Raw genomic sequence first — 24,709 nt, forward strand, 5'->3', positions numbered from 1 at the left:
ATATATTTAAGTTAAGTGAATCATTCATCAGTGAAAGCAATAAAAAGTGATCTGCTTTAAGTACAGCACCACTAATATCTCAGGACTGTGGACTCCATCCAGCTTGTTACTGAACTACCTGATTTAGAAGCTGGCTGGAGTGACGTCACCACTTCCCTGCAGTGTGTCACCCAGTGGAGAACTGTGGCAATGACAGGAAAGTTCCTGAAGACACTGGAGCTCCAAGTGGCAGCATATAAAAGCTGTGAAACTCCCCTGCCGAGACAGAAACCAATACATCCAACACTGAACACACAAGACTCAACACTCAACATTGACTGAAGATGCTGTGTTCCCGAGGATTCCAGTCTTCCCTCAGCCCATTGATGGACTTCTACTGGCCTGTGCGCAGTCTATGGCCAGAGGTCCGACCTCTTCTCAGCCAGCGGGATCTACTGCAGAGAAACCTGCTAGAAGTCAAGAGCAGTCTGGAGCTGATGGCAAAACTCCAGCAGCAGATCTTTGAAGAGTTGGACAATGTTCCATCCTCTTTGACCATCCAACCAGTCTCCTACAAGCATGATAAAGATGGAGAGGGCTTTGCCCTGACACTGGACACTAAAGACTTTTCCCCAGAGGAGCTGTCTGTCAAGCAGGTGGGCAGGAAGCTGAGAGTCAGTGGGAAGACAGAGAAGAAGCTGGATGATGGGGAAGGCTCCTACTCTTACAGATGCCAAGAGTTCAGACAAGAGTTTGATCTGCCTGAAAAGGTGAATCCTGAGACAGTCACCTGCTCCCTGGCTCATGACGGGAAACTCCACATTCAGGCACCAAAGAATACATTATCTGGCGAGGAGGAGGTGGCAGAGAGAGTGGTGCCCATCAACTGTAGCCTGGATGTGAAAACCCCACAATTCCTGTCAAAGACAGAGGGAAGCATCACCGACACACAGAAGAAACAAGAGAACACCATTTCAAAGGAGGACTGATTTTTATTTCACTGGATGAAACATTTTCTAATACATATTTTTTATGTTTTGAGACTGTATGCATGTACGTTTCATATCTTGTAACAGTCAATATGATATGCTTTTTAATTTAATCAATAAAATATAAAAAATCAGAATTTTGCAGTTGTTATGATCTCTTCAATGGATATCAACATAATGACCATTATCTCTCATCAAAAGTTAACTTTCCAAAAGGCTCACTGGCCTGAAATTTTTCAATGATCATTTTCAATAAATTCAATTTTCAAAAAGCTCTCCTGAAAATGTTCTGATTCTAACATGTTTATGACATGTTTATAAACCTGACTTCTGAAAACAAATGTCATGTGGACTTGTCAGGATTTGCAATGTAGACCTTTTTGAGCAAGTGTCCTGTTTTAGATCATTGAATGTGAGTGAATAGTTTCCACAACTAGAAAATATTGTTTTTATTTATTAAAATTCAGATGTAAATATGTGACAAACATAATGCCAGACAAACATTTTTTCAACTTTCAACAATATTATAAGAACATACAATCGACACATGACCAATATCATAATGCTGTACAATCTGCATTTATTTTATTCAAAATATGATTTCTCCGTGGATTATTTTAGAATGTGTTCAATTACATTTGGACCTTTCTTGCAGTGACGCCTGTGGTGAAAACTCTTTAAAACGTAGCTTGTGATCGTTGGTCCAATTTTGTTCGACTTTGCTGATACTATTGCATGTTACAGAATATGTAATGCTAATGATCCATCAATACTGTAAATGTCAAAAGCAATATTGTTCAAAATACTTTTAAAAGTCATAAATATATTTAAGTTAAGTGAATCATTCATCAGTGAAAGCAATAAAAAGTGATCTGCTTTAAGTACAGCACCACTAATATCTCAGGACTGTGGACTCCATCCAGCTTGTTACTGAACTACCTGATTTAGAAGCTGGCTGGAGTGACGTCACCACTTCCCTGCAGTGTGTCACCCAGTGGAGAACTGTGGCAATGACAGGAAAGTTCCTGAAGACACTGGAGCTCCAAGTGGCAGCATATAAAAGCTGTGAAACTCCCCCTGCCGAGACAGAAACCAATACATCCAACACTGAACACACAAGACTCAACACACAACATTGACTGAAGATGCTGTGTTCCCGAGGATTCCAGTCTTCCCTCAGCCCATTGATGGACTTCTACTGGCCTGTGCGCAGTCTATGGCCAGAGGTCCGACCTCTTCTCAGCCAGCGGGATCTACTGCAGAGAAACCTGCTAGAAGTCAAGAGCAGTCTGGAGCTGATGGCAAAACTCCAGCAGCAGATCTTTGAAGAGTTGGACAATGTTCCATCCTCTTTGACCATCCAACCAGTCTCCTACAAGCATGATAAAGATGGAGAGGGCTTTGCCCTGACACTGGACACTAAAGACTTTTCCCCAGAGGAGCTGTCTGTCAAGCAGGTGGGCAGGAAGCTGAGAGTCAGTGGGAAGACAGAGAAGAAGCTGGATGATGGGGAAGGCTCCTACTCTTACAGATGCCAAGAGTTCAGACAAGAGTTTGATCTGCCTGAAAAGGTGAATCCTGAGACAGTCACCTGCTCCCTGGCTCATGACGGGAAACTCCACATTCAGGCACCAAAGAATACATTATCTGGCGAGGAGGAGGTGGCAGAGAGAGTGGTGCCCATCAACTGTAGCCTGGATGTGAAAACCCCACAATTCCTGTCAAAGACAGAGGGAAGCATCACCGACACACAGAAGAAACAAGAGAACACCATTTCAAAGGAGGACTGATTTTTATTTCACTGGATGAAACATTTTCTAATACATATTTTTTATCTTTTGAGACTGTATGCATGTACGTTTCATATCTTGTAACAGTCAATATGATATGCTTTTTAATTTAATCAATAAAATATAAAAAAATCAGAATTTTGCAGTTGTTATGATCTCTTCAATGGATATCAACATAATGACCATTATCTCTCATCAAAAGTTAACTTTCCAAAAGGCTCACTGGCCTGAAATTTTTCAATGATCATTTTCAATAAATTCAATTTTCAAAAAGCTCTCCTGAAAATGTTCTGATTCTAACATGTTTATGACATGTTTATAAACCTGACTTCTGAAAACAAATGTCATGTGGACTTGTCAGGATTTGCAATGTAGACCTTTTTGAGCAAGTGTCCTGTTTTAGATCATTGAATGTGAGTGAATAGTTTCCACAACTAGAAAATATTGTTTTTATTTATTAAAATTCAGATGTAAATATGTGACAAACATAATGCCAGACAAACATTTTTCAACTTTCAACAATATTATAAGAACATACAATCGACACATGACCAATATCATAATGCTGTACAATCTGCATTTATTTTATTCAAAATATGATTTCTCCGTGGATTATTTTAGAATGTGTTCAATTACATTTGGACCTTTCTTGCAGTGACGCCTGTGGTGAAAACTCTTTAAAACGTAGCTTGTGATCGTTGGTCCAATTTTGTTCGACTTTGCTGATACTATTGCATGTTACAGAATATGTAATGCTAATGATCCATCAATACTGTAAATGTCAAAAGCAATATTGTTCAAAATACTTTTAAAAGTCATAAATATATTTAAGTTAAGTGAATCATTCATCAGTGAAAGCAATAAAAAGTGATCTGCTTTAAGTACAGCACCACTAATATCTCAGGACTGTGGACTCCATCCAGCTTGTTACTGAACTACCTGATTTAGAAGCTGGCTGGAGTGACGTCACCACTTCCCTGCAGTGTGTCACCCAGTGGAGAACTGTGGCAATGACAGGAAAGTTCCTGAAGACACTGGAGCTCCAAGTGGCAGCATATAAAAGCTGTGAAACTCCCCTGCCGAGACAGAAACCAATACATCCAACACTGAACACACAAGACTCAACACTCAACATTGACTGAAGATGCTGTGTTCCCGAGGATTCCAGTCTTCCCTCAGCCCATTGATGGACTTCTACTGGCCTGTGCGCAGTCTATGGCCAGAGGTCCGACCTCTTCTCAGCCAGCGGGATCTACTGCAGAGAAACCTGCTAGAAGTCAAGAGCAGTCTGGAGCTGATGGCAAAACTCCAGCAGCAGATCTTTGAAGAGTTGGACAATGTTCCATCCTCTTTGACCATCCAACCAGTCTCCTACAAGCATGATAAAGATGGAGAGGGCTTTGCCCTGACACTGGACACTAAAGACTTTTCCCCAGAGGAGCTGTCTGTCAAGCAGGTGGGCAGGAAGCTGAGAGTCAGTGGGAAGACAGAGAAGAAGCTGGATGATGGGGAAGGCTCCTACTCTTACAGATGCCAAGAGTTCAGACAAGAGTTTGATCTGCCTGAAAAGGTGAATCCTGAGACAGTCACCTGCTCCCTGGCTCATGACGGGAAACTCCACATTCAGGCACCAAAGAATACATTATCTGGCGAGGAGGAGGTGGCAGAGAGAGTGGTGCCCATCAACTGTAGCCTGGATGTGAAAACCCCACAATTCCTGTCAAAGACAGAGGGAAGCATCACCGACACACAGAAGAAACAAGAGAACACCATTTCAAAGGAGGACTGATTTTTATTTCACTGGATGAAACATTTTCTAATACATCTTTTTTATGTTTTGAGACTGTATGCATGTACGTTTCATATCTTGTAACAGTCAATATGATATGCTTTTTAATTTAATCAATAAAATATAAAAAATCAGAATTTTGCAGTTGTTATGATCTCTTCAATGGATATCAACATAATGACCATTATCTCTCATCAAAAGTTAACTTTCCAAAAGGCTCACTGGCCTGAAATTTTTCAATGATCATTTTCAATAAATTCAATTTTCAAAAAGCTCTCCTGAAAATGTTCTGATTCTAACATGTTTATGACATGTTTATAAACCTGACTTCTGAAAACAAATGTCATGTGGACTTGTCAGGATTTGCAATGTAGACCTTTTTGAGCAAGTGTCCTGTTTTAGATCATTGAATGTGAGTGAATAGTTTCCACAACTAGAAAATATTGTTTTTATTTATTAAAATTCAGATGTAAATATGTGACAAACATAATGCCAGACAAACATTTTTTCAACTTTCAACAATATTATAAGAACATACAATCGACACATGACCAATATCATAATGCTGTACAATCTGCATTTATTTTATTCAAAATATGATTTCTCCGTGGATTATTTTAGAATGTGTTCAATTACATTTGGACCTTTCTTGCAGTGACGCCTGTGGTGAAAACTCTTTAAAACGTAGCTTGTGATCGTTGGTCCAATTTTGTTCGACTTTGCTGATACTATTGCATGTTACAGAATATGTAATGCTAATGATCCATCAATACTGTAAATGTCAAAAGCAATATTGTTCAAAATACTTTTAAAAGTCATAAATATATTTAAGTTAAGTGAATCATTCATCAGTGAAAGCAATAAAAAGTGATCTGCTTTAAGTACAGCACCACTAATATCTCAGGACTGTGGACTCCATCCAGCTTGTTACTGAACTACCTGATTTAGAAGCTGGCTGGAGTGACGTCACCACTTCCCTGCAGTGTGTCACCCAGTGGAGAACTGTGGCAATGACAGGAAAGTTCCTGAAGACACTGGAGCTCCAAGTGGCAGCATATAAAAGCTGTGAAACTCCCCTGCCGAGACAGAAACCAATACATCCAACACTGAACACACAAGACTCAACACTCAACATTGACTGAAGATGCTGTGTTCCCGAGGATTCCAGTCTTCCCTCAGCCCATTGATGGACTTCTACTGGCCTGTGCGCAGTCTATGGCCAGAGGTCCGACCTCTTCTCAGCCAGCGGGATCTACTGCAGAGAAACCTGCTAGAAGTCAAGAGCAGTCTGGAGCTGATGGCAAAACTCCAGCAGCAGATCTTTGAAGAGTTGGACAATGTTCCATCCTCTTTGACCATCCAACCAGTCTCCTACAAGCATGATAAAGATGGAGAGGGCTTTGCCCTGACACTGGACACTAAAGACTTTTCCCCAGAGGAGCTGTCTGTCAAGCAGGTGGGCAGGAAGCTGAGAGTCAGTGGGAAGACAGAGAAGAAGCTGGATGATGGGGAAGGCTCCTACTCTTACAGATGCCAAGAGTTCAGACAAGAGTTTGATCTGCCTGAAAAGGTGAATCCTGAGACAGTCACCTGCTCCCTGGCTCATGACGGGAAACTCCACATTCAGGCACCAAAGAATACATTATCTGGCGAGGAGGAGGTGGCAGAGAGAGTGGTGCCCATCAACTGTAGCCTGGATGTGAAAACCCCACAATTCCTGTCAAAGACAGAGGGAAGCATCACCGACACACAGAAGAAACAAGAGAACACCATTTCAAAGAGGACTGATTTTTATTTCACTGGATGAAACATTTTCTAATACATATTTTTTATGTTTTGAGACTGTATGCATGTACGTTTCATATCTTGTAACAGTCAATATGATATGCTTTTTAATTTAATCAATAAAATAAAAAAATCTGAATTTTGCAGTTGTTATGATCTCTTCAATGGATATCAACATAATGACCATTATCTCTCATCAAAAGTTAACTTTCCAAAAGGCTCACTGGCCTGAAATTTTTCAATGATCATTTTCAATAAATTCAATTTTCAAAAAGCTCTCCTGAAAATGTTCTGATTCTAACATGTTTATGACATGTTTATAAACCTGACTTCTGAAAACAAATGTCATGTGGACTTGTCAGGATTTGCAATGTAGACCTTTTTGAGCAAGTGTCCTGTTTTAGATCATTGAATGTGAGTGAATAGTTTCCACAACTAGAAAATATTGTTTTTATTTATTAAAATTCAGATGTAAATATGTGACAAACATAATGCCAGACAAACATTTTTTCAACTTTCAACAATATTATAAGAACATACAATCGACACATGACCAATATCATAATGCTGTACAATCTGCATTTATTTTATTCAAAATATGATTTCTCCGTGGATTATTTTAGAATGTGTTCAATTACATTTGGACCTTTCTTGCAGTGACGCCTGTGGTGAAAACTCTTTAAAACGTAGCTTGTGATCGTTGGTCCAATTTTGTTCGACTTTGCTGATACTATTGCATGTTACAGAATATGTAATGCTAATGATCCATCAATACTGTAAATGTCAAAAGCAATATTGTTCAAAATACTTTTAAAAGTCATAAATATATTTAAGTTAAGTGAATCATTCATCAGTGAAAGCAATAAAAAGTGATCTGCTTTAAGTACAGCACCACTAATATCTCAGGACTGTGGACTCCATCCAGCTTGTTACTGAACTACCTGATTTAGAAGCTGGCTGGAGTGACGTCACCACTTCCCTGCAGTGTGTCACCCAGTGGAGAACTGTGGCAATGACAGGAAAGTTCCTGAAGACACTGGAGCTCCAAGTGGCAGCATATAAAAGCTGTGAAACTCCCCCTGCCGAGACAGAAACCAATACATCCAACACTGAACACACAAGACTCAACACTCAACATTGACTGAAGATGCTGTGTTCCCGAGGATTCCAGTCTTCCCTCAGCCCATTGATGGACTTCTACTGGCCTGTGCGCAGTCTATGGCCAGAGGTCCGACCTCTTCTCAGCCAGCGGGATCTACTGCAGAGAAACCTGCTAGAAGTCAAGAGCAGTCTGGAGCTGATGGCAAAACTCCAGCAGCAGATCTTTGAAGAGTTGGACAATGTTCCATCCTCTTTGACCATCCAACCAGTCTCCTACAAGCATGATAAAGATGGAGAGGGCTTTGCCCTGACACTGGACACTAAAGACTTTTCCCCAGAGGAGCTGTCTGTCAAGCAGGTGGGCAGGAAGCTGAGAGTCAGTGGGAAGACAGAGAAGAAGCTGGATGATGGGGAAGGCTCCTACTCTTACAGATGCCAAGAGTTCAGACAAGAGTTTGATCTGCCTGAAAAGGTGAATCCTGAGACAGTCACCTGCTCCCTGGCTCATGACGGAAACTCCACATTCAGGCACCAAAGAATACATTATCTGGCGAGGAGGAGGTGGCAGAGAGAGTGGTGCCCATCAACTGTAGCCTGGATGTGAAAACCCCACAATTCCTGTCAAAGACAGAGGGAAGCATCACCGACACACAGAAGAAACAAGAGAACACCATTTCAAAGGAGGACTGATTTTTATTTCACTGGATGAAACATTTTCTAATACATATTTTTTATGTTTTGAGACTGTATGCATGTACGTTTCATATCTTGTAACAGTCAATATGATATGCTTTTTAATTTAATCAATAAAATATAAAAAAATCTGAATTTTGCAGTTGTTATGATCTCTTCAATGGATATCAACATAATGACCATTATCTCTCATCAAAAGTTAACTTTCCAAAAGGCTCACTGGCCTGAAATTTTTCAATGATCATTTTCAATAAATTCAATTTTCAAAAAGCTCTCCTGAAAATGTTCTGATTCTAACATGTTTATGACATGTTTATAAACCTGACTTCTGAAAACAAATGTCATGTGGACTTGTCAGGATTTGCAATGTAGACCTTTTGAGCAAGTGTCCTGTTTTAGATCATTGAATGTGAGTGAATAGTTTCCACAACTAGAAAATATTGTTTTTATTTATTAAAATTCAGATGTAAATATGTGACAAACATAATGCCAGACAAACATTTTTTCAACTTTCAACAATATTATAAGAACATACAATCGACACATGACCAATATCATAATGCTGTACAATCTGCATTTATTTTATTCAAAATATGATTTCTCCGTGGATTATTTTAGAATGTGTTCAATTACATTTGGACCTTTCTTGCAGTGACGCCTGTGGTGAAAACTCTTTAAAACGTAGCTTGTGATCGTTGGTCCAATTTTGTTCGACTTTGCTGATACTATTGCATGTTACAGAATATGTAATGCTAATGATCCATCAATACTGTAAATGTCAAAAGCAATATTGTTCAAAATACTTTTAAAAGTCATAAATATATTTAAGTTAAGTGAATCATTCATCAGTGAAAGCAATAAAAAGTGATCTGCTTTAAGTACAGCACCACTAATATCTCAGGACTGTGGACTCCATCCAGCTTGTTACTGAACTACCTGATTTAGAAGCTGGCTGGAGTGACGTCACCACTTCCCTGCAGTGTGTCACCCAGTGGAGAACTGTGGCAATGACAGGAAAGTTCCTGAAGACACTGGAGCTCCAAGTGGCAGCATATAAAAGCTGTGAAACTCCCCCTGCCGAGACAGAAACCAATACATCCAACACTGAACACACAAGACTCAACACTCAACATTGACTGAAGATGCTGTGTTCCCGAGGATTCCAGTCTTCCCTCAGCCCATTGATGGACTTCTACTGGCCTGTGCGCAGTCTATGGCCAGAGGTCCGACCTCTTCTCAGCCAGCGGGATCTACTGCAGAGAAACCTGCTAGAAGTCAAGAGCAGTCTGGAGCTGATGGCAAAACTCCAGCAGCAGATCTTTGAAGAGTTGGACAATGTTCCATCCTCTTTGACCATCCAACCAGTCTCCTACAAGCATGATAAAGATGGAGAGGGCTTTGCCCTGACACTGGACACTAAAGACTTTTCCCCAGAGGAGCTGTCTGTCAAGCAGGTGGGCAGGAAGCTGAGAGTCAGTGGGAAGACAGAGAAGAAGCTGGATGATGGGGAAGGCTCCTACTCTTACAGATGCCAAGAGTTCAGACAAGAGTTTGATCTGCCTGAAAAGGTGAATCCTGAGACAGTCACCTGCTCCCTGGCTCATGACGGGAAACTCCACATTCAGGCACCAAAGAATACATTATCTGGCGAGGAGGAGGTGGCAGAGAGAGTGGTGCCCATCAACTGTAGCCTGGATGTGAAAACCCCACAATTCCTGTCAAAGACAGAGGGAAGCATCACCGACACACAGAAGAAACAAGAGAACACCATTTCAAAGGAGGACTGATTTTTATTTCACTGGATGAAACATTTTCTAATACATATTTTTTATGTTTTGAGACTGTATGCATGTACGTTTCATATCTTGTAACAGTCAATATGATATGCTTTTTAATTTAATCAATAAAATATAAAAAAATCTGAATTTTGCAGTTGTTATGATCTCTTCAATGGATATCAACATAATGACCATTATCTCTCATCAAAAGTTAACTTTCCAAAAGGCTCACTGGCCTGAAATTTTTCAATGATCATTTTCAATAAATTCAATTTTCAAAAAGCTCTCCTGAAAATGTTCTGATTCTAACATGTTTATGACATGTTTATAAACCTGACTTCTGAAAACAAATGTCATGTGGACTTGTCAGGATTTGCAATGTAGACCTTTTTGAGCAAGTGTCCTGTTTTAGATCATTGAATGTGAGTGAATAGTTTCCACAACTAGAAAATATTGTTTTTATTTATTAAAATTCAGATGTAAATATGTGACAAACATAATGCCAGACAAACATTTTTTCAACTTTCAACAATATTATAAGAACATACAATCGACACATGACCAATATCATAATGCTGTACAATCTGCATTTATTTTATTCAAAATATGATTTCTCCGTGGATTATTTTAGAATGTGTTCAATTACATTTGGACCTTTCTTGCAGTGACGCCTGTGGTGAAAACTCTTTAAAACGTAGCTTGTGATCGTTGGTCCAATTTTGTTCGACTTTGCTGATACTATTGCATGTTACAGAATATGTAATGCTAATGATCCATCAATACTGTAAATGTCAAAAGCAATATTGTTCAAAATACTTTTAAAAGTCATAAATATATTTAAGTTAAGTGAATCATTCATCAGTGAAAGCAATAAAAAGTGATCTGCTTTAAGTACAGCACCACTAATATCTCAGGACTGTGGACTCCATCCAGCTTGTTACTGAACTACCTGATTTAGAAGCTGGCTGGAGTGACGTCACCACTTCCCTGCAGTGTGTCACCCAGTGGAGAACTGTGGCAATGACAGGAAAGTTCCTGAAGACACTGGAGCTCCAAGTGGCAGCATATAAAAGCTGTGAAACTCCCCTGCCGAGACAGAAACCAATACATCCAACACTGAACACACAAGACTCAACACTCAACATTGACTGAAGATGCTGTGTTCCCGAGGATTCCAGTCTTCCCTCAGCCCATTGATGGACTTCTACTGGCCTGTGCGCAGTCTATGGCCAGAGGTCCGACCTCTTCTCAGCCAGCGGGATCTACTGCAGAGAAACCTGCTAGAAGTCAAGAGCAGTCTGGAGCTGATGGCAAAACTCCAGCAGCAGATCTTTGAAGAGTTGGACAATGTTCCATCCTCTTTGACCATCCAACCAGTCTCCTACAAGCATGATAAAGATGGAGAGGGCTTTGCCCTGACACTGGACACTAAAGACTTTTCCCCAGAGGAGCTGTCTGTCAAGCAGGTGGGCAGGAAGCTGAAAGTCAGTGGGAAGACAGAGAAGAAGCTGGATGATGGGGAAGGCTCCTACTCTTACAGATGCCAAGAGTTCAGACAAGAGTTTGATCTGCCTGAAAAGGTGAATCCTGAGACAGTCACCTGCTCCCTGGCTCATGACGGGAAACTCCACATTCAGGCACCAAAGAATACATTATCTGGCGAGGAGGAGGTGGCAGAGAGAGTGGTGCCCATCAACTGTAGCCTGGATGTGAAAACCCCACAATTCCTGTCAAAGACAGAGGGAAGCATCACCGACACACAGAAGAAACAAGAGAACACCATTTCAGAGGACTGATTTTTATTTCACTGGATGAAACATTTTCTAATACATATTTTTTATGTTTTGAGACTGTATGCATGTACGTTTCATATCTTGTAACAGTCAATATGATATGCTTTTTAATTTAATCAATAAAATATAAAAAAATCTGAATTTTGCAGTTGTTATGATCTCTTCAATGGATATCAACATAATGACCATTATCTCTCATCAAAAGTTAACTTTCCAAAAGGCTCACTGGCCTGAAATTTTTCAATGATCATTTTCAATAAATTCAATTTTCAAAAAGCTCTCCTGAAAATGTTCTGATTCTAACATGTTTATGACATGTTTATAAACCTGACTTCTGAAAACAAATGTCATGTGGACTTGTCAGGATTTGCAATGTAGACCTTTTTGAGCAAGTGTCCTGTTTTAGATCATTGAATGTGAGTGAATAGTTTCCACAACTAGAAAATATTGTTTTTATTTATTAAAATTCAGATGTAAATATGTGACAAACATAATGCCAGACAAACATTTTTTCAACTTTCAACAATATTATAAGAACATACAATCGACACATGACCAATATCATAATGCTGTACAATCTGCATTTATTTTATTCAAAATATGATTTCTCCGTGGATTATTTTAGAATGTGTTCAATTACATTTGGACCTTTCTTGCAGTGACGCCTGTGGTGAAAACTCTTTAAAACGTAGCTTGTGATCGTTGGTCCAATTTTGTTCGACTTTGCTGATACTATTGCATGTTACAGAATATGTAATGCTAATGATCCATCAATACTGTAAATGTCAAAAGCAATATTGTTCAAAATACTTTTAAAAGTCATAAATATATTTAAGTTAAGTGAATCATTCATCAGTGAAAGCAATAAAAAGTGATCTGCTTTAAGTACAGCACCACTAATATCTCAGGACTGTGGACTCCATCCAGCTTGTTACTGAACTACCTGATTTAGAAGCTGGCTGGAGTGACGTCACCACTTCCCTGCAGTGTGTCACCCAGTGGAGAACTGTGGCAATGACAGGAAAGTTCCTGAAGACACTGGAGCTCCAAGTGGCAGCATATAAAAGCTGTGAAACTCCCCTGCCGAGACAGAAACCAATACATCCAACACTGAACACACAAGACTCAACACTCAACATTGACTGAAGATGCTGTGTTCCCGAGGATTCCAGTCTTCCCTCAGCCCATTGATGGACTTCTACTGGCCTGTGCGCAGTCTATGGCCAGAGGTCCGACCTCTTCTCAGCCAGCGGGATCTACTGCAGAGAAACCTGCTAGAAGTCAAGAGCAGTCTGGAGCTGATGGCAAAACTCCAGCAGCAGATCTTTGAAGAGTTGGACAATGTTCCATCCTCTTTGACCATCCAACCAGTCTCCTACAAGCATGATAAAGATGGAGAGGGCTTTGCCCTGACACTGGACACTAAAGACTTTTCCCCAGAGGAGCTGTCTGTCAAGCAGGTGGGCAGGAAGCTGAAAGTCAGTGGGAAGACAGAGAAGAAGCTGGATGATGGGGAAGGCTCCTACTCTTACAGATGCCAAGAGTTCAGACAAGAGTTTGATCTGCCTGAAAAGGTGAATCCTGAGACAGTCACCTGCTCCCTGGCTCATGACGGGAAACTCCACATTCAGGCACCAAAGAATACATTATCTGGCGAGGAGGAGGTGGCAGAGAGAGTGGTGCCCATCAACTGTAGCCTGGATGTGAAAACCCCACAATTCCTGTCAAAGACAGAGGGAAGCATCACCGACACACAGAAGAAACAAGAGAACACCATTTCAGAGGACTGATTTTTATTTCACTGGATGAAACATTTTCTAATACATATTTTTTATGTTTTGAGACTGTATGCATGTACGTTTCATATCTTGTAACAGTCAATATGATATGCTTTTTAATTTAATCAATAAAATATAAAAAAATCTGAATTTTGCAGTTGTTATGATCTCTTCAATGGATATCAACATAATGACCATTATCTCTCATCAAAAGTTAACTTTCCAAAAGGCTCACTGGCCTGAAATTTTTCAATGATCATTTTCAATAAATTCAATTTTCAAAAAGCTCTCCTGAAAATGTTCTGATTCTAACATGTTTATGACATGTTTATAAACCTGACTTCTGAAAACAAATGTCATGTGGACTTGTCAGGATTTGCAATGTAGACCTTTTTGAGCAAGTGTCCTGTTTTAGATCATTGAATGTGAGTGAATAGTTTCCACAACTAGAAAATATTGTTTTTATTTATTAAAATTCAGATGTAAATATGTGACAAACATAATGCCAGACAAACACATTTTTTCAACTTTCAACAATATTATAAGAACATACAATCGACACATGACCAATATCATAATGCTGTACAATCTGCATTTATTTTATTCAAAATATGATTTCTCCGTGGATTATTTTAGAATGTGTTCAATTACATTTGGACCTTTCTTGCAGTGACGCCTGTGGTGAAAACTCTTTAAAACGTAGCTTGTGATCGTTGGTCCAATTTTGTTCGACTTTGCTGATACTATTGCATGTTACAGAATATGTAATGCTAATGATCCATCAATACTGTAAATGTCAAAAGCAATATTGTTCAAAATACTTTTAAAAGTCATAAATATATTTAAGTTAAGTGAATCATTCATCAGTGAAAGCAATAAAAAGTGATCTGCTTTAAGTACAGCACCACTAATATCTCAGGACTGTGGACTCCATCCAGCTTGTTACTGAACTACCTGATTTAGAAGCTGGCTGGAGTGACGTCACCACTTCCCTGCAGTGTGTCACCCAGTGGAGAACTGTGGCAATGACAGGAAAGTTCCTGAAGACACTGGAGCTCCAAGTGGCAGCATATAAAAGCTGTGAAACTCCCCCTGCCGAGACAGAAACCAATACATCCAACACTGAACACACAAGACTCAACACTCAACATTGACTGAAGATGCTGTGTTCCCGAGGATTCCAGTCTTCCCTCAGCCCATTGATGGACTTCTACTGGCCTGTGCGCAGTCTATGGCCAGAGGTCCGACCTCTTCTCAGCCAGCGGGATCTACTGCAGAGAAACCTGCTAGAAGTCAAGAGCAGTCTGGAGCTGATGGCAAAACTCCAGCAGCAGATCTTTGAAGAGTTGGACAATGTTCCATCCTCTTTGACCATCCAACCAGTCTCCTACAAGCATGATAAAGATGGAGAGGGCTTTGCCCTGACACTGGACACTAAAGACTTTTCCCCAGAGGAGCTGTCTGTCAAGCAGGTGGGCAGGAAGCTGAGAGTCAGTGGGAAGACAGAGAAGAAGCTGGATGATGGGGAAGGCTCCTACTCTTACAGATGCCAAGAGTTCAGACAAGAGTTTGATCTGCCTGAAAAGGTGAATCCTGAGACAGTCACCTGCTCCCTGGCTCATGACGGGAAACTCCACATTCAGGCACCAAAGAATACATTATCTGGCGAGGAGGAGGTGGCAGAGAGAGTGGTGCCCATCAACTGTAGCCTGGATGTGAAAACCCCACAATTCCTGTCAAAGACAGAGGGAAGCATCACCGACACACAGAAGAAACAAGAGAACACCATTTCAAAGGAGGACTGATTTTTATTTCACTGGATGAAACATTTTCTAATACATATTTTTTATGTTTTGAGACTGTATGCATGTACGTTTCATATCTTGTAACAGTCAATATGATATGCTTTTTAATTTAATCAATAAAATATAAAAAAATCTGAATTTTGCAGTTGTTATGATCTCTTCAATGGATATCAACATAATGACCATTATCTCTCATCAAAAGTTAACTTTCCAAAAGGCTCACTGGCCTGAAATTTTTCAATGATCATTTTCAATAAATTCAATTTTCAAAAAGCTCTCCTGAAAATGTTCTGATTCTAACATGTTTATGACATGTTTATAAACCTGACTTCTGAAAACAAATGTCATGTGGACTTGTCAGGATTTGCAATGTAGACCTTTTTGAGCAAGTGTCCTGTTTTAGATCATTGAATGTGAGTGAATAGTTTCCACAACTAGAAAATATTGTTTTTATTTATTAAAATTCAGATGTAAATATGTGACAAACATAATGCCAGACAAACATTTTTTCAACTTTCAACAATATTATAAGAACATACAATCGACACATGACCAATATCATAATGCTGTACAATCTGCATTTATTTTATTCAAAATATGATTTCTCCGTGGATTATTTTAGAATGTGTTCAATTACATTTGGACCTTTCTTGCAGTGACGCCTGTGGTGAAAACTCTTTAAAACGTAGCTTGTGATCGTTGGTCCAATTTTGTTCGACTTTGCTGATACTATTGCATGTTACAGAATATGTAATGCTAATGATCCATCAATACTGTAAATGTCAAAAGCAATATTGTTCAAAATACTTTTAAAAGTCATAAATATATTTAAGTTAAGTGAATCATTCATCAGTGAAAGCAATAAAAAGTGATCTGCTTTAAGTACAGCACCACTAATATCTCAGGACTGTGGACTCCATCCAGCTTGTTACTGAACTACCTGATTTAGAAGCTGGCTGGAGTGACGTCACCACTTCCCTGCAGTGTGTCACCCAGTGGAGAACTGTGGCAATGACAGGAAAGTTCCTGAAGACACTGGAGCTCCAAGTGGCAGCATATAAAAGCTGTGAAACTCCCCTGCCGAGACAGAAACCAATACATCCAACACTGAACACACAAGACTCAACACTCAACATTGACTGAAGATGCTGTGTTCCCGAGGATTCCAGTCTTCCCTCAGCCCATTGATGGACTTCTACTGGCCTGTGCGCAGTCTATGGCCAGAGGTCCGACCTCTTCTCAGCCAGCGGGATCTACTGCAGAGAAACCTGCTAGAAGTCAAGAGCAGTCTGGAGCTGATGGCAAAACTCCAGCAGCAGATCTTTGAAGAGTTGGACAATGTTCCATCCTCTTTGACCATCCAACCAGTCTCCTACAAGCATGATAAAGATGGAGAGGGCTTTGCCCTGACACTGGACACTAAAGACTTTTCCCCAGAGGAGCTGTCTGTCAAGCAGGTGGGCAGGAAGCTGAGAGTCAGTGGGAAGACAGAGAAGAAGCTGGATGATGGGGAAGGCTCCTACTCTTACAGATGCCAAGAGTTCAGACAAGAGTTTGATCTGCCTGAAAAGGTGAATCCTGAGACAGTCACCTGCTCCCTGGCTCATGACGGAAACTCCACATTCAGGCACCAAAGAATACATTATCTGGCGAGGAGGAGGTGGCAGAGAGAGTGGTGCCCATCAACTGTAGCCTGGATGTGAAAACCCCACAATTCCTGTCAAAGACAGAGGGAAGCATCACCGACACACAGAAGAAACAAGAGAACACCATTTCAAAGGAGGACTGATTTTTATTTCACTGGATGAAACATTTTCTAATACATATTTTTTATGTTTTGAGACTGTATGCATGTACGTTTCATATCTTGTAACAGTCAATATGATATGCTTTTTAATTTAATCAATAAAATATAAAAAAATCTGAATTTTGCAGTTGTTATGATCTCTTCAATGGATATCAACATAATGACCATTATCTCTCATCAAAAGTTAACTTTCCAAAAGGCTCACTGGCCTGAAATTTTTCAATGATCATTTTCAATAAATTCAATTTTCAAAAAGCTCTCCTGAAAATGTTCTGATTCTAACATGTTTATGACATGTTTATAAACCTGACTTCTGAAAACAAATGTCATGTGGACTTGTCAGGATTTGCAATGTAGACCTTTTTGAGCAAGTGTCCTGTTTTAGATCATTGAATGTGAGTGAATAGTTTCCACAACTAGAAAATATTGTTTTTATTTATTAAAATTCAGATGTAAATATGTGACAAACATAATGCCAGACAAACATTTTTTCAACTTTCAACAATATTATAAGAACATACAATCGACACATGACCAATATCATAATGCTGTACAATCTGCATTTATTTTATTCAAAATATGATTTCTCCGTGGATTATTTTAGAATGTGTTCAATTACATTTGGACCTTTCTTGCAGTGACGCCTGTGGTGAAAACTCTTTAAAACGTAGCTTGTGATCGTTGGTCCAATTTTGTTCGACTTTGCTGATACTATTGCATGTTACAGAATATGTATTGCTAATGATCCATCAATACTGTAAATGTCAAAAGCAATATTGTTCAAAATACTTTTAAAAGTCATAAATATATTTAAGTTAAGTGAATCATTCATCAGTGAAAGCAATAAAAAGTGATCTGCTTTAAGTACAGCACCACTAATATCTCAGGACTGTGGACTCCATCCAGCTTGTTACTGAACTACCTGATTTAGAAGCTGGCTGGAGTGACGTCACCACTTCCCTGCAGTGTGTCACCCAGTGGAGAACTGTGGCAATGACAGGAAAGTTTGTTTGGCCATCCAACCAGTCTCCTACAATCAGGATAAAGATGGAGAGGGCTTTGCCCTGACACTGAACACTAAAGATTTTTCCCCAGATGAGCTGTCTGTCAAGCAGGTGGGCAGGAAGCTGAATGTCAGTGGGAAAACAGAGAAGAAGCTGGGTTGTGGGGAAGGCTCCTACTCTTACAGATGCCAAGAGTACAAACAAGAGTTATATTTGCCTGAAGGGGTGAATCCTGAGACAGTCACCTGCTCCCTGGCTCACCAATATTTCTCATCAAAAATTAACTTTCCACATTGATGCACCAAATAATAGCTGGGAGAGTGGTGCCCATCATCTGTTGCCTCAGTGTGAAGATGCCACAATCCCTCAGCTCACAGACAGAGGGCAGTGCCACAGAGGACAGAACCACAGACACACACAAGTATCAATTGTCTATGAAAAAAATACATATTGCCTAAAGCCTGGCCTCAAGTATTATTCATAGAACATCTTGTTTTGCTAATTAATTCTCAAAATGTCATTACATGTTTTTATTAGATTGTCTCTGAAATAATGTATTTCTGTCGTTTTGTTATACAATAAAATGTTCAGTACACTTCTTGTTCAATTCACTTGTTGAAATTAAAGACACTATAACAATAGTTTTTAACTAGGCAAGTCAGTTAAGAACAAATTCTTATTTTCAATGATGGCCTAGGAACAGTGGGTTAACTGCCTGTTCAGGGGCAGAACGACAGATTTGTACCTTGTCATCTCGGGGGTTTGATCTTGCAACCTTCCGGTTACTAGTCCAACGTTCTAACCACTAGGCTACCCTGCCGCCCCTCCAGTATGCTAGCTAGAGGAAACTATATTCAACATTTTGGATGGATCCAAGCCCATATTTTTATTCATGTATAAGGAAATCATTATTGACATAATCAGGAAAATCCTGTAAGTTCTTTAAAACCTCACCAGACATTTAATTTAAATTACATGTTCATGTCCTAGGATCATTTCCTGGTTGGTCACCTTTTTGATGTAGAGTATTTACACTCCTCTCAATGTTTTACTTACATTGTGTTGAGAAATAGTTCAGATATGGCAGGGTCTCTTCAGCGATATCATGGTGACCTCAACATGAGTCCTGGTGGGAACACTACTACCACTCAACTCCTGTGACCCTCAGACATTCTCTAGCGTAGTTTGAAGAGTGTGAATATGACACTAACATAGACACACACAGACCATACAGTACATATGTACCTGGAACCTGTTTGCGCTCATTTTGACTAACTACATTACTCTTTTAAAATTCAACTCTGTTACAATATCAAAACATAGTCTTTCAATCCACTAATTGATTTTCAAGACATGTATTGAAATGGCAGCGAAACCAGGCCAGGGAATACCCAGCATACCCACTCCAGGGACACAATTTAAAAAAAAAAACTTTATTGAACATGCTAAAATATTGGCTTTACATTCCATGTCATTGATAATTATTGATGTTGAATTCATCAAATTTGTCAAAATAGTTATTTCATTGAGATAGTACTGAAATGATGGTATTCATGGGAGTTATTTTTATTTTCCAAACATAAAATGAATGGTTATAGCAATATCATGAATGAGACATCGTAATCAGTCCTTCTTGGGCTCTGCCTCCACAGCAGTGCTCTCAGTGGCAGCCCCGGGTGATGTTACTGCTGATGAACAAGTGATAGGAACCACTCTCTCATTGCTTTCCGTCACAGCAGCCACTTTTGGTGCCTGAATCTGTAGCTGTCCATCATTCAAAGAGCAGGTGACTGTCTCAGGATCCACCCCTTCAGGCAAGTCAAACTCCTGTTTAAACTCCTGGCATCTGTAAGAGAAGGAGCCTTTCCCGTCGTCCTGCTTCTTCTCCGTCTTCCCACTGACTCTCAGCTTCCTGCCCACCTGCTTGACAGACAGATCCGCTGGAGAAAAGTCTTTAGTGTCCAGTGTCAGGGCAAAGCGGTTGTTTTCTTTCCCCATCTGGAAAGCGATGGGCTTGAAGTCAGTTAAAGATAATGGGCCATCAATGTCTTCGAAAATCTTTTGGTGGAGTCGTTGCATATATTCCATATTGTGCCTCATCTCCTGCATGTTTCGCATCATTTCCTGCTCCATCTGGAAGAAGAGAGGCCGGGTCTCTGGCCAGAGGCTGCGGACGGGCCAGTGGAAGTCCATGAAGGGGCCCATTGGGCTCATTGGGTTGAGGGAAGACTGCATCATGCTGGGGCAAAGCATATTCAAAATCAAATCTGCGTCGTTTCTGCTAGTCTTTGTTGGTCTCTTCTCCCTGATTGTGTCTCCGCAAGCTTCTGTCCCGAGCAGACTAGGGCTCACAGCTTTTATACTGTCCAATGGAAAGTTCCAGTAGCATTCCTCTGACTCCAACGTCTGAGTGTTATGACTACGCAACTTTTGTCATTCTCCAAAACAAGCCCCGGGTAATAGTGCAGTCTGACTGCCAAATGCCTTAGGGATATATCGTTGTTCTATTTACAGAGTGGCCACTGAAGCAGGTCAGAGTTGCAGGGCCACATAACGTCCTTTAAATAAGAGTAGCCTCCAAAGTGAGCAAGTAATCTACAACAGCTGCTTTGTCATGCTGTCATTTCTGTCCATGAATAACCTTTCCCCCATGACAACAAATCCAAAGTTTTCCTGAAATCACTGTACTTATGAGGATAACAGTTATAACATATGGTTCTGCCTTAAAAGTGATACAGACACAAAAGGAATTACAAGTGCCCTTCCCCTTATTGATATGACATGTAGTAAATGTATTAATATTGTATTAATATAGCTTGAGTCAGTATTCAATTTCCCTCAACCATCTTCTTGGATGTGACTCTGAAATTGACACCCACTGACAACATTGCTTCCTTACTCTGTCTTTAAATATAGTGTTGTGTTTGTTGAGAGAACATCACACGACCAAAAAATTATTCATAGTGTGTATTCATAGTGTGCACAATGAGTCACAATCTATAATGTAATAATATGCTCGATTTGAATGTACAAAAACAGCTAAGATCCTATTTCCAGCAACTTCTCCAAGTTTATTAAATATTTCAAAGGAAACTTGATCTGGACACAGATTATTGCCATGTCCGATCAATAAATGTTAAGGAACATACAGGAAGTTGTTATGTGAGAAGAAGGAGTTACTGTCTTCTTAAACCACGGCATCAGATGAAACACATTGAGCCTTTGTGTCACGTTCGCTGTCTTCAAATTCCCTGTCATAAATGAGCCAAGGCACAGCGTGCATGTAATTCCACAGCTTTAATCGAAGTGAAACCTTCACAAAAAAAAAGGTAAACAGAAACAGAATGCAACCGTGGCGCACACAAACACTCACAGAAAATAAATAATTACCCACAGACACATGTGGGGAAAAAGGCTGCCTAAGTATGATTTCCAATCAGAGACAACGATAGACAGCTGCCTCTGATTGTGAGCCATCCCCGGCCAACAAAGAAACAGACCAACTAGAATGCCCACCCAAATCACACCCTGAACTAACCAAATAGAGAAATAAAAAGGCTCTCTAAGGTCAGGGCGTGACACTTTTGAAGGAGCAGCTAGAGGGCTGAATCTAAATCAGGACTATGACACGAGACAGGGATCATCAACTAAATTCAGCCACGGGACGATTTTGTCTTGAGTGGATGGTCAGGGTGTCACGTTCTGACCATCGTTCGTATGTGTTTTCCTTGTTTTAGTGTTTGTCATGACGTGAGCTGGGTGGACATTCTATATTGTGTGTCTGGTTTGTCTATTTCTATGTTTGGCCTGATATGGTTCTCAATCAGAGGCAGGTGTTAGTCATTGTCTCTGATTGGGAACCATATTTAGGTAGCCTGTTTTGTGTTGGGTTTTGTGGGTGATTGTTCCTGTCTCTGTGTTTGCAACAGATAGGACTGTTTAGGTTTTCACATTTCATTATTTTGTAGTTTATTCATGTATAGTTTTTTTCCTTCATTAAACAAGCATGAATCATCACAACGCTGCATTTTGGTCCGATCCTTGCTACACCTCTTCGTCAGAGGAGGAGATAGAAAACCATTACAGAATCACCCACCACAACAGGACCAAGCGGCGTGGTAACGGACAGCAGCAACAGCGGCAAAAGACACAGGACTCTTGGACATGGGAGGAAATCCTCAACGGGAGAGGACCCTGGGCTAAACCAGGGGAGTGTAGCCGCCCCAAGGTGCAGCAGGAGAAGAGGCAACAGGAGCAGCCCAAAGAGGAGTACTGGACATGGGAGGATGAATTGGACGGTAAAGGACCCTGGGCACAGCCTGGAGAATATCGCCGCCCCAAAGAAGAACTGGAGGCGGCGAAAGCAGAGAGGCGCTGGTATGAGGAGGCAGCACGGCGACGCGGATGGAAGCCCGAGAGTCAGCCCCAAAAATGTCTTGGGGGCTCACAGGGAGTATGGCTACGCCAGGTAGGAGACCTGCGCAAACTCCCTGTGCTTACCGGGGGGCTATAGAGACCGGGCAGGCACCGTGTTATGCTGTGGTGCGCACGGTGTCTCCAGTGCGGGTGCATAGCCCAGTGCGGTACATTCCAGCTCCGCGTATCGGCCGGGCTAGAGTGAGCATCGAGCCAAGTGCCATGAAGCCGGCTCTATGCATCTGGTCTCCAGTGCGTCTCTTTGGGCCGGCTTACATGGCACCAGCCTTGCGCTCAGTGTCTCCGGTTCGCCTTCATAGCCCAGTGCGGGCTATTCCACCTCGCCACACTGGCAGGGCGACCGAGAGCATTCAACCAGGTAAGGTTGGGCAGGCTCGGTGCTCAAGAGCTCCAGTGCGCCTGCACGGTCCGGTCTATCCAGTACCACCTCCACGCACCAGCCCTCCGGTGGCAGCTCCCCGCACCAGGCTTCCTGTGCGTGTTCTCGGCCCAGTACCACCAGTGCCAGCACCACGCATCAGGCCTACAGTGCGCCTCGCCTGTCTAGCGCTGCCAGAGCCTTCTTCCTCTCCAGCGCTGCCGGTGTCTCCCGCCTATCTAGCGCTGCCAGAGCCTTCCTCCTCTCCAGCGCTGCCGGAGTCTCCCGCCTGTTCAGCACAGTCAGAGCCTTCCTCCTCTACAGCGCTGCCAGAGTCTCCCGCCTGTTTAGCGCTGCCAGAGCCTTCCGCCTCTACAGCGCTGCCAGAGACTCCCGCCTGTTCAGAACTGCCAGTCTGCATAGAGCTGCCAGTCTGCAAGGAGCTGCCAGTCTGCAAGGAGCTGCCAGTCTACAAGGAGCTGCAAGTCTGCAAGGAGCTGCCAGAGCTGCCAGTCTGCAGGATGCCGCCAGAGCTGCCAGTCCGTATGGAGCCGCCAGAGCTGCCAGTCTGCAGGAAGCCGCCAGAGCTGCCAGTCCGTATGGAGCCGCCAGAGCCGCCAGTCCGTATGGAGCTGCCAGAGCCGCCAGTCCGTATGGAACCGCCAGAGCCGCCAGTCAGCATGGAGCAGCCAGAGCCGCCAGTCAGCATGGAGCAGCCAGAGCCGCCAGTCAGCATGGAGCAGCCAGAGCCGCCAGTCAGCATGGAGCGGCCAGTCAGCATGGAGCAGCCAGAGCAGCCAGTCAGCATGGAGCAGCCAGAGCTGCCAGTCAGCATGGAGCAGCCAGAGCTGCCAGTCAGCATGGAGCAGCCAGAGCTACCAGTCAGCATGGAGCAGCCAGAGCTACCAGTCAGCATGGAGCAGCCAGAGCTGCCAGTCAGCATGGAGCAGCCAGAGCTGCCAGTCAGCATGGAGCAGCCAGCATGGAGCAGCCAGAGCTGCCAGTCAGCCAGGATCCGCTATTCAGCCAGGATCCACCATTCAGCCTGGATCCGCCAGTCAGCCAGGATGTGCCAGAGCCACCAGCCAGCCAGGATCTGCCAGAGCCTGCTACCTGCCTGAGCTTCCTCTCAGTCCCGAGCTTCCCTTCAGTCCCGAGCTTCCCCTCAGTCCCGAGCTACCCCTCAGTCCTGAGCTACCTCTCAGTCCCGAGCTACCCCTCAGTCCTGAGCTACCTCTCAGTCCAGTGGGGCCCGTTGTTAGGTTTCCTAGGCCAAGGTTAGCGGCGAGGGTCGCCACTCAAGGGACGCTAAGGAGGTGGACTAAGACAATTATGGAGTGGGGTCCACGTCCAGCGCCGCCACCGCGGACAGATGCCCACTCAGACCCTCCCCTATAGGTTTAGGTTGTGCGTTCGGAGTCCGCACCTTTGGGGGGTTCTGTCACGTTCTGACCATCGTTCGTATGTGTTTTCCTTATTTTAGTGTTGGTCAGGACGTGAGCTGGGTGGGCATTCTATGTTGTGTGTCTGGTTTGTCTATTTCTATGTTTGGCCTGATATGGTTCTCAATCAGAGGCAGGTGTTAGTCATTGTCTCTCATTGGGAACCATATTTAGGTAGCCTGTTTTGTATTGGGTTTTGTGGGTGATTGTTCCTGTCTCTGTGTTTGCACCAGATAGGACTGTTTAGGTTTTCACATTTCATTATTTTGTAGTTTATTCATGTATAGTTTTTTTCCTTCATTAAACAAACATGAATCATCACAACGCTGCATTTTGGTCCGATCCTTGCTACACCTCTTCGTCAGAGGAGGAGATAGAAGA

General features: G+C 41.9%; 9 protein-coding genes and 2 pseudogenes across 9 annotated transcripts; 10 read left to right on the top strand and 1 right to left on the bottom strand.

Moving 5' to 3' along the window:
* Window positions 1–256: 256 nt before the first annotated feature.
* Window positions 257–1,105, top strand: LOC112219749 (heat shock protein 30). The gene has a single exon (XM_042302175.1). It carries the CDS (start codon window positions 324–326, stop codon window positions 966–968), a length of 645 nt encoding a protein of 214 aa, XP_042158109.1. The 5' UTR covers window positions 257–323; the 3' UTR covers window positions 969–1,105.
* A 944-nt stretch (window positions 1,106–2,049) lies between these two features.
* Window positions 2,050–2,896, top strand: LOC121840185 (heat shock protein 30). The gene has a single exon (XM_042302179.1). The coding sequence runs from the start codon at window positions 2,114–2,116 to the stop codon at window positions 2,756–2,758; it is 645 nt and encodes a 214-aa protein (XP_042158113.1). The 5' UTR covers window positions 2,050–2,113; the 3' UTR covers window positions 2,759–2,896.
* Window positions 2,897–3,835: 939 nt separating this feature from the next.
* On the top strand, window positions 3,836–4,684 carry LOC121840183 (heat shock protein 30). Its single transcript, XM_042302176.1, has one exon. The coding sequence runs from the start codon at window positions 3,903–3,905 to the stop codon at window positions 4,545–4,547; it is 645 nt and encodes a 214-aa protein (XP_042158110.1). The 5' UTR covers window positions 3,836–3,902; the 3' UTR covers window positions 4,548–4,684.
* A 940-nt stretch (window positions 4,685–5,624) lies between these two features.
* Window positions 5,625–6,608, top strand: LOC121840180 (heat shock protein 30-like). The gene has a single exon (XM_042302172.1). The coding sequence runs from the start codon at window positions 5,692–5,694 to the stop codon at window positions 6,352–6,354; it is 663 nt and encodes a 220-aa protein (XP_042158106.1). The 5' UTR covers window positions 5,625–5,691; the 3' UTR covers window positions 6,355–6,608.
* Window positions 6,609–7,399: 791 nt separating this feature from the next.
* Window positions 7,400–8,261, top strand: LOC121840186 (annotated as a pseudogene).
* Window positions 8,262–9,189: 928 nt separating this feature from the next.
* LOC121840181 (heat shock protein 30) lies at window positions 9,190–10,051 on the top strand. Its single transcript, XM_042302173.1, has one exon. It carries the CDS (start codon window positions 9,269–9,271, stop codon window positions 9,911–9,913), a length of 645 nt encoding a protein of 214 aa, XP_042158107.1. The 5' UTR covers window positions 9,190–9,268; the 3' UTR covers window positions 9,914–10,051.
* Window positions 10,052–10,991: 940 nt separating this feature from the next.
* LOC121840189 (heat shock protein 30-like) lies at window positions 10,992–11,838 on the top strand. Its single transcript, XM_042302181.1, has one exon. The coding sequence runs from the start codon at window positions 11,059–11,061 to the stop codon at window positions 11,698–11,700; it is 642 nt and encodes a 213-aa protein (XP_042158115.1). The 5' UTR covers window positions 10,992–11,058; the 3' UTR covers window positions 11,701–11,838.
* A 940-nt stretch (window positions 11,839–12,778) lies between these two features.
* LOC121840188 (heat shock protein 30-like) lies at window positions 12,779–13,625 on the top strand. The gene has a single exon (XM_042302180.1). It carries the CDS (start codon window positions 12,846–12,848, stop codon window positions 13,485–13,487), a length of 642 nt encoding a protein of 213 aa, XP_042158114.1. The 5' UTR covers window positions 12,779–12,845; the 3' UTR covers window positions 13,488–13,625.
* A 931-nt stretch (window positions 13,626–14,556) lies between these two features.
* Window positions 14,557–15,418, top strand: LOC121840182 (heat shock protein 30). The gene has a single exon (XM_042302174.1). The coding sequence runs from the start codon at window positions 14,636–14,638 to the stop codon at window positions 15,278–15,280; it is 645 nt and encodes a 214-aa protein (XP_042158108.1). The 5' UTR covers window positions 14,557–14,635; the 3' UTR covers window positions 15,281–15,418.
* Window positions 15,419–16,358: 940 nt separating this feature from the next.
* LOC121840187 lies at window positions 16,359–17,207 on the top strand (annotated as a pseudogene).
* Window positions 17,208–19,508: 2,301 nt separating this feature from the next.
* On the bottom strand, window positions 19,509–20,435 carry LOC112219565 (heat shock protein beta-11). The gene has a single exon (XM_024380910.2). It carries the CDS (start codon window positions 20,342–20,344, stop codon window positions 19,715–19,717), a length of 630 nt encoding a protein of 209 aa, XP_024236678.2. The 5' UTR covers window positions 20,345–20,435; the 3' UTR covers window positions 19,509–19,714.
* Window positions 20,436–24,709: the final 4,274 nt, after the last annotated feature.

The sequence above is a fragment of the Oncorhynchus tshawytscha genome, linkage group LG20 (genome assembly GCF_018296145.1).
Source record: "Oncorhynchus tshawytscha isolate Ot180627B linkage group LG20, Otsh_v2.0, whole genome shotgun sequence".
Lineage (NCBI taxonomy): Eukaryota > Metazoa > Chordata > Actinopteri > Salmoniformes > Salmonidae > Oncorhynchus > Oncorhynchus tshawytscha.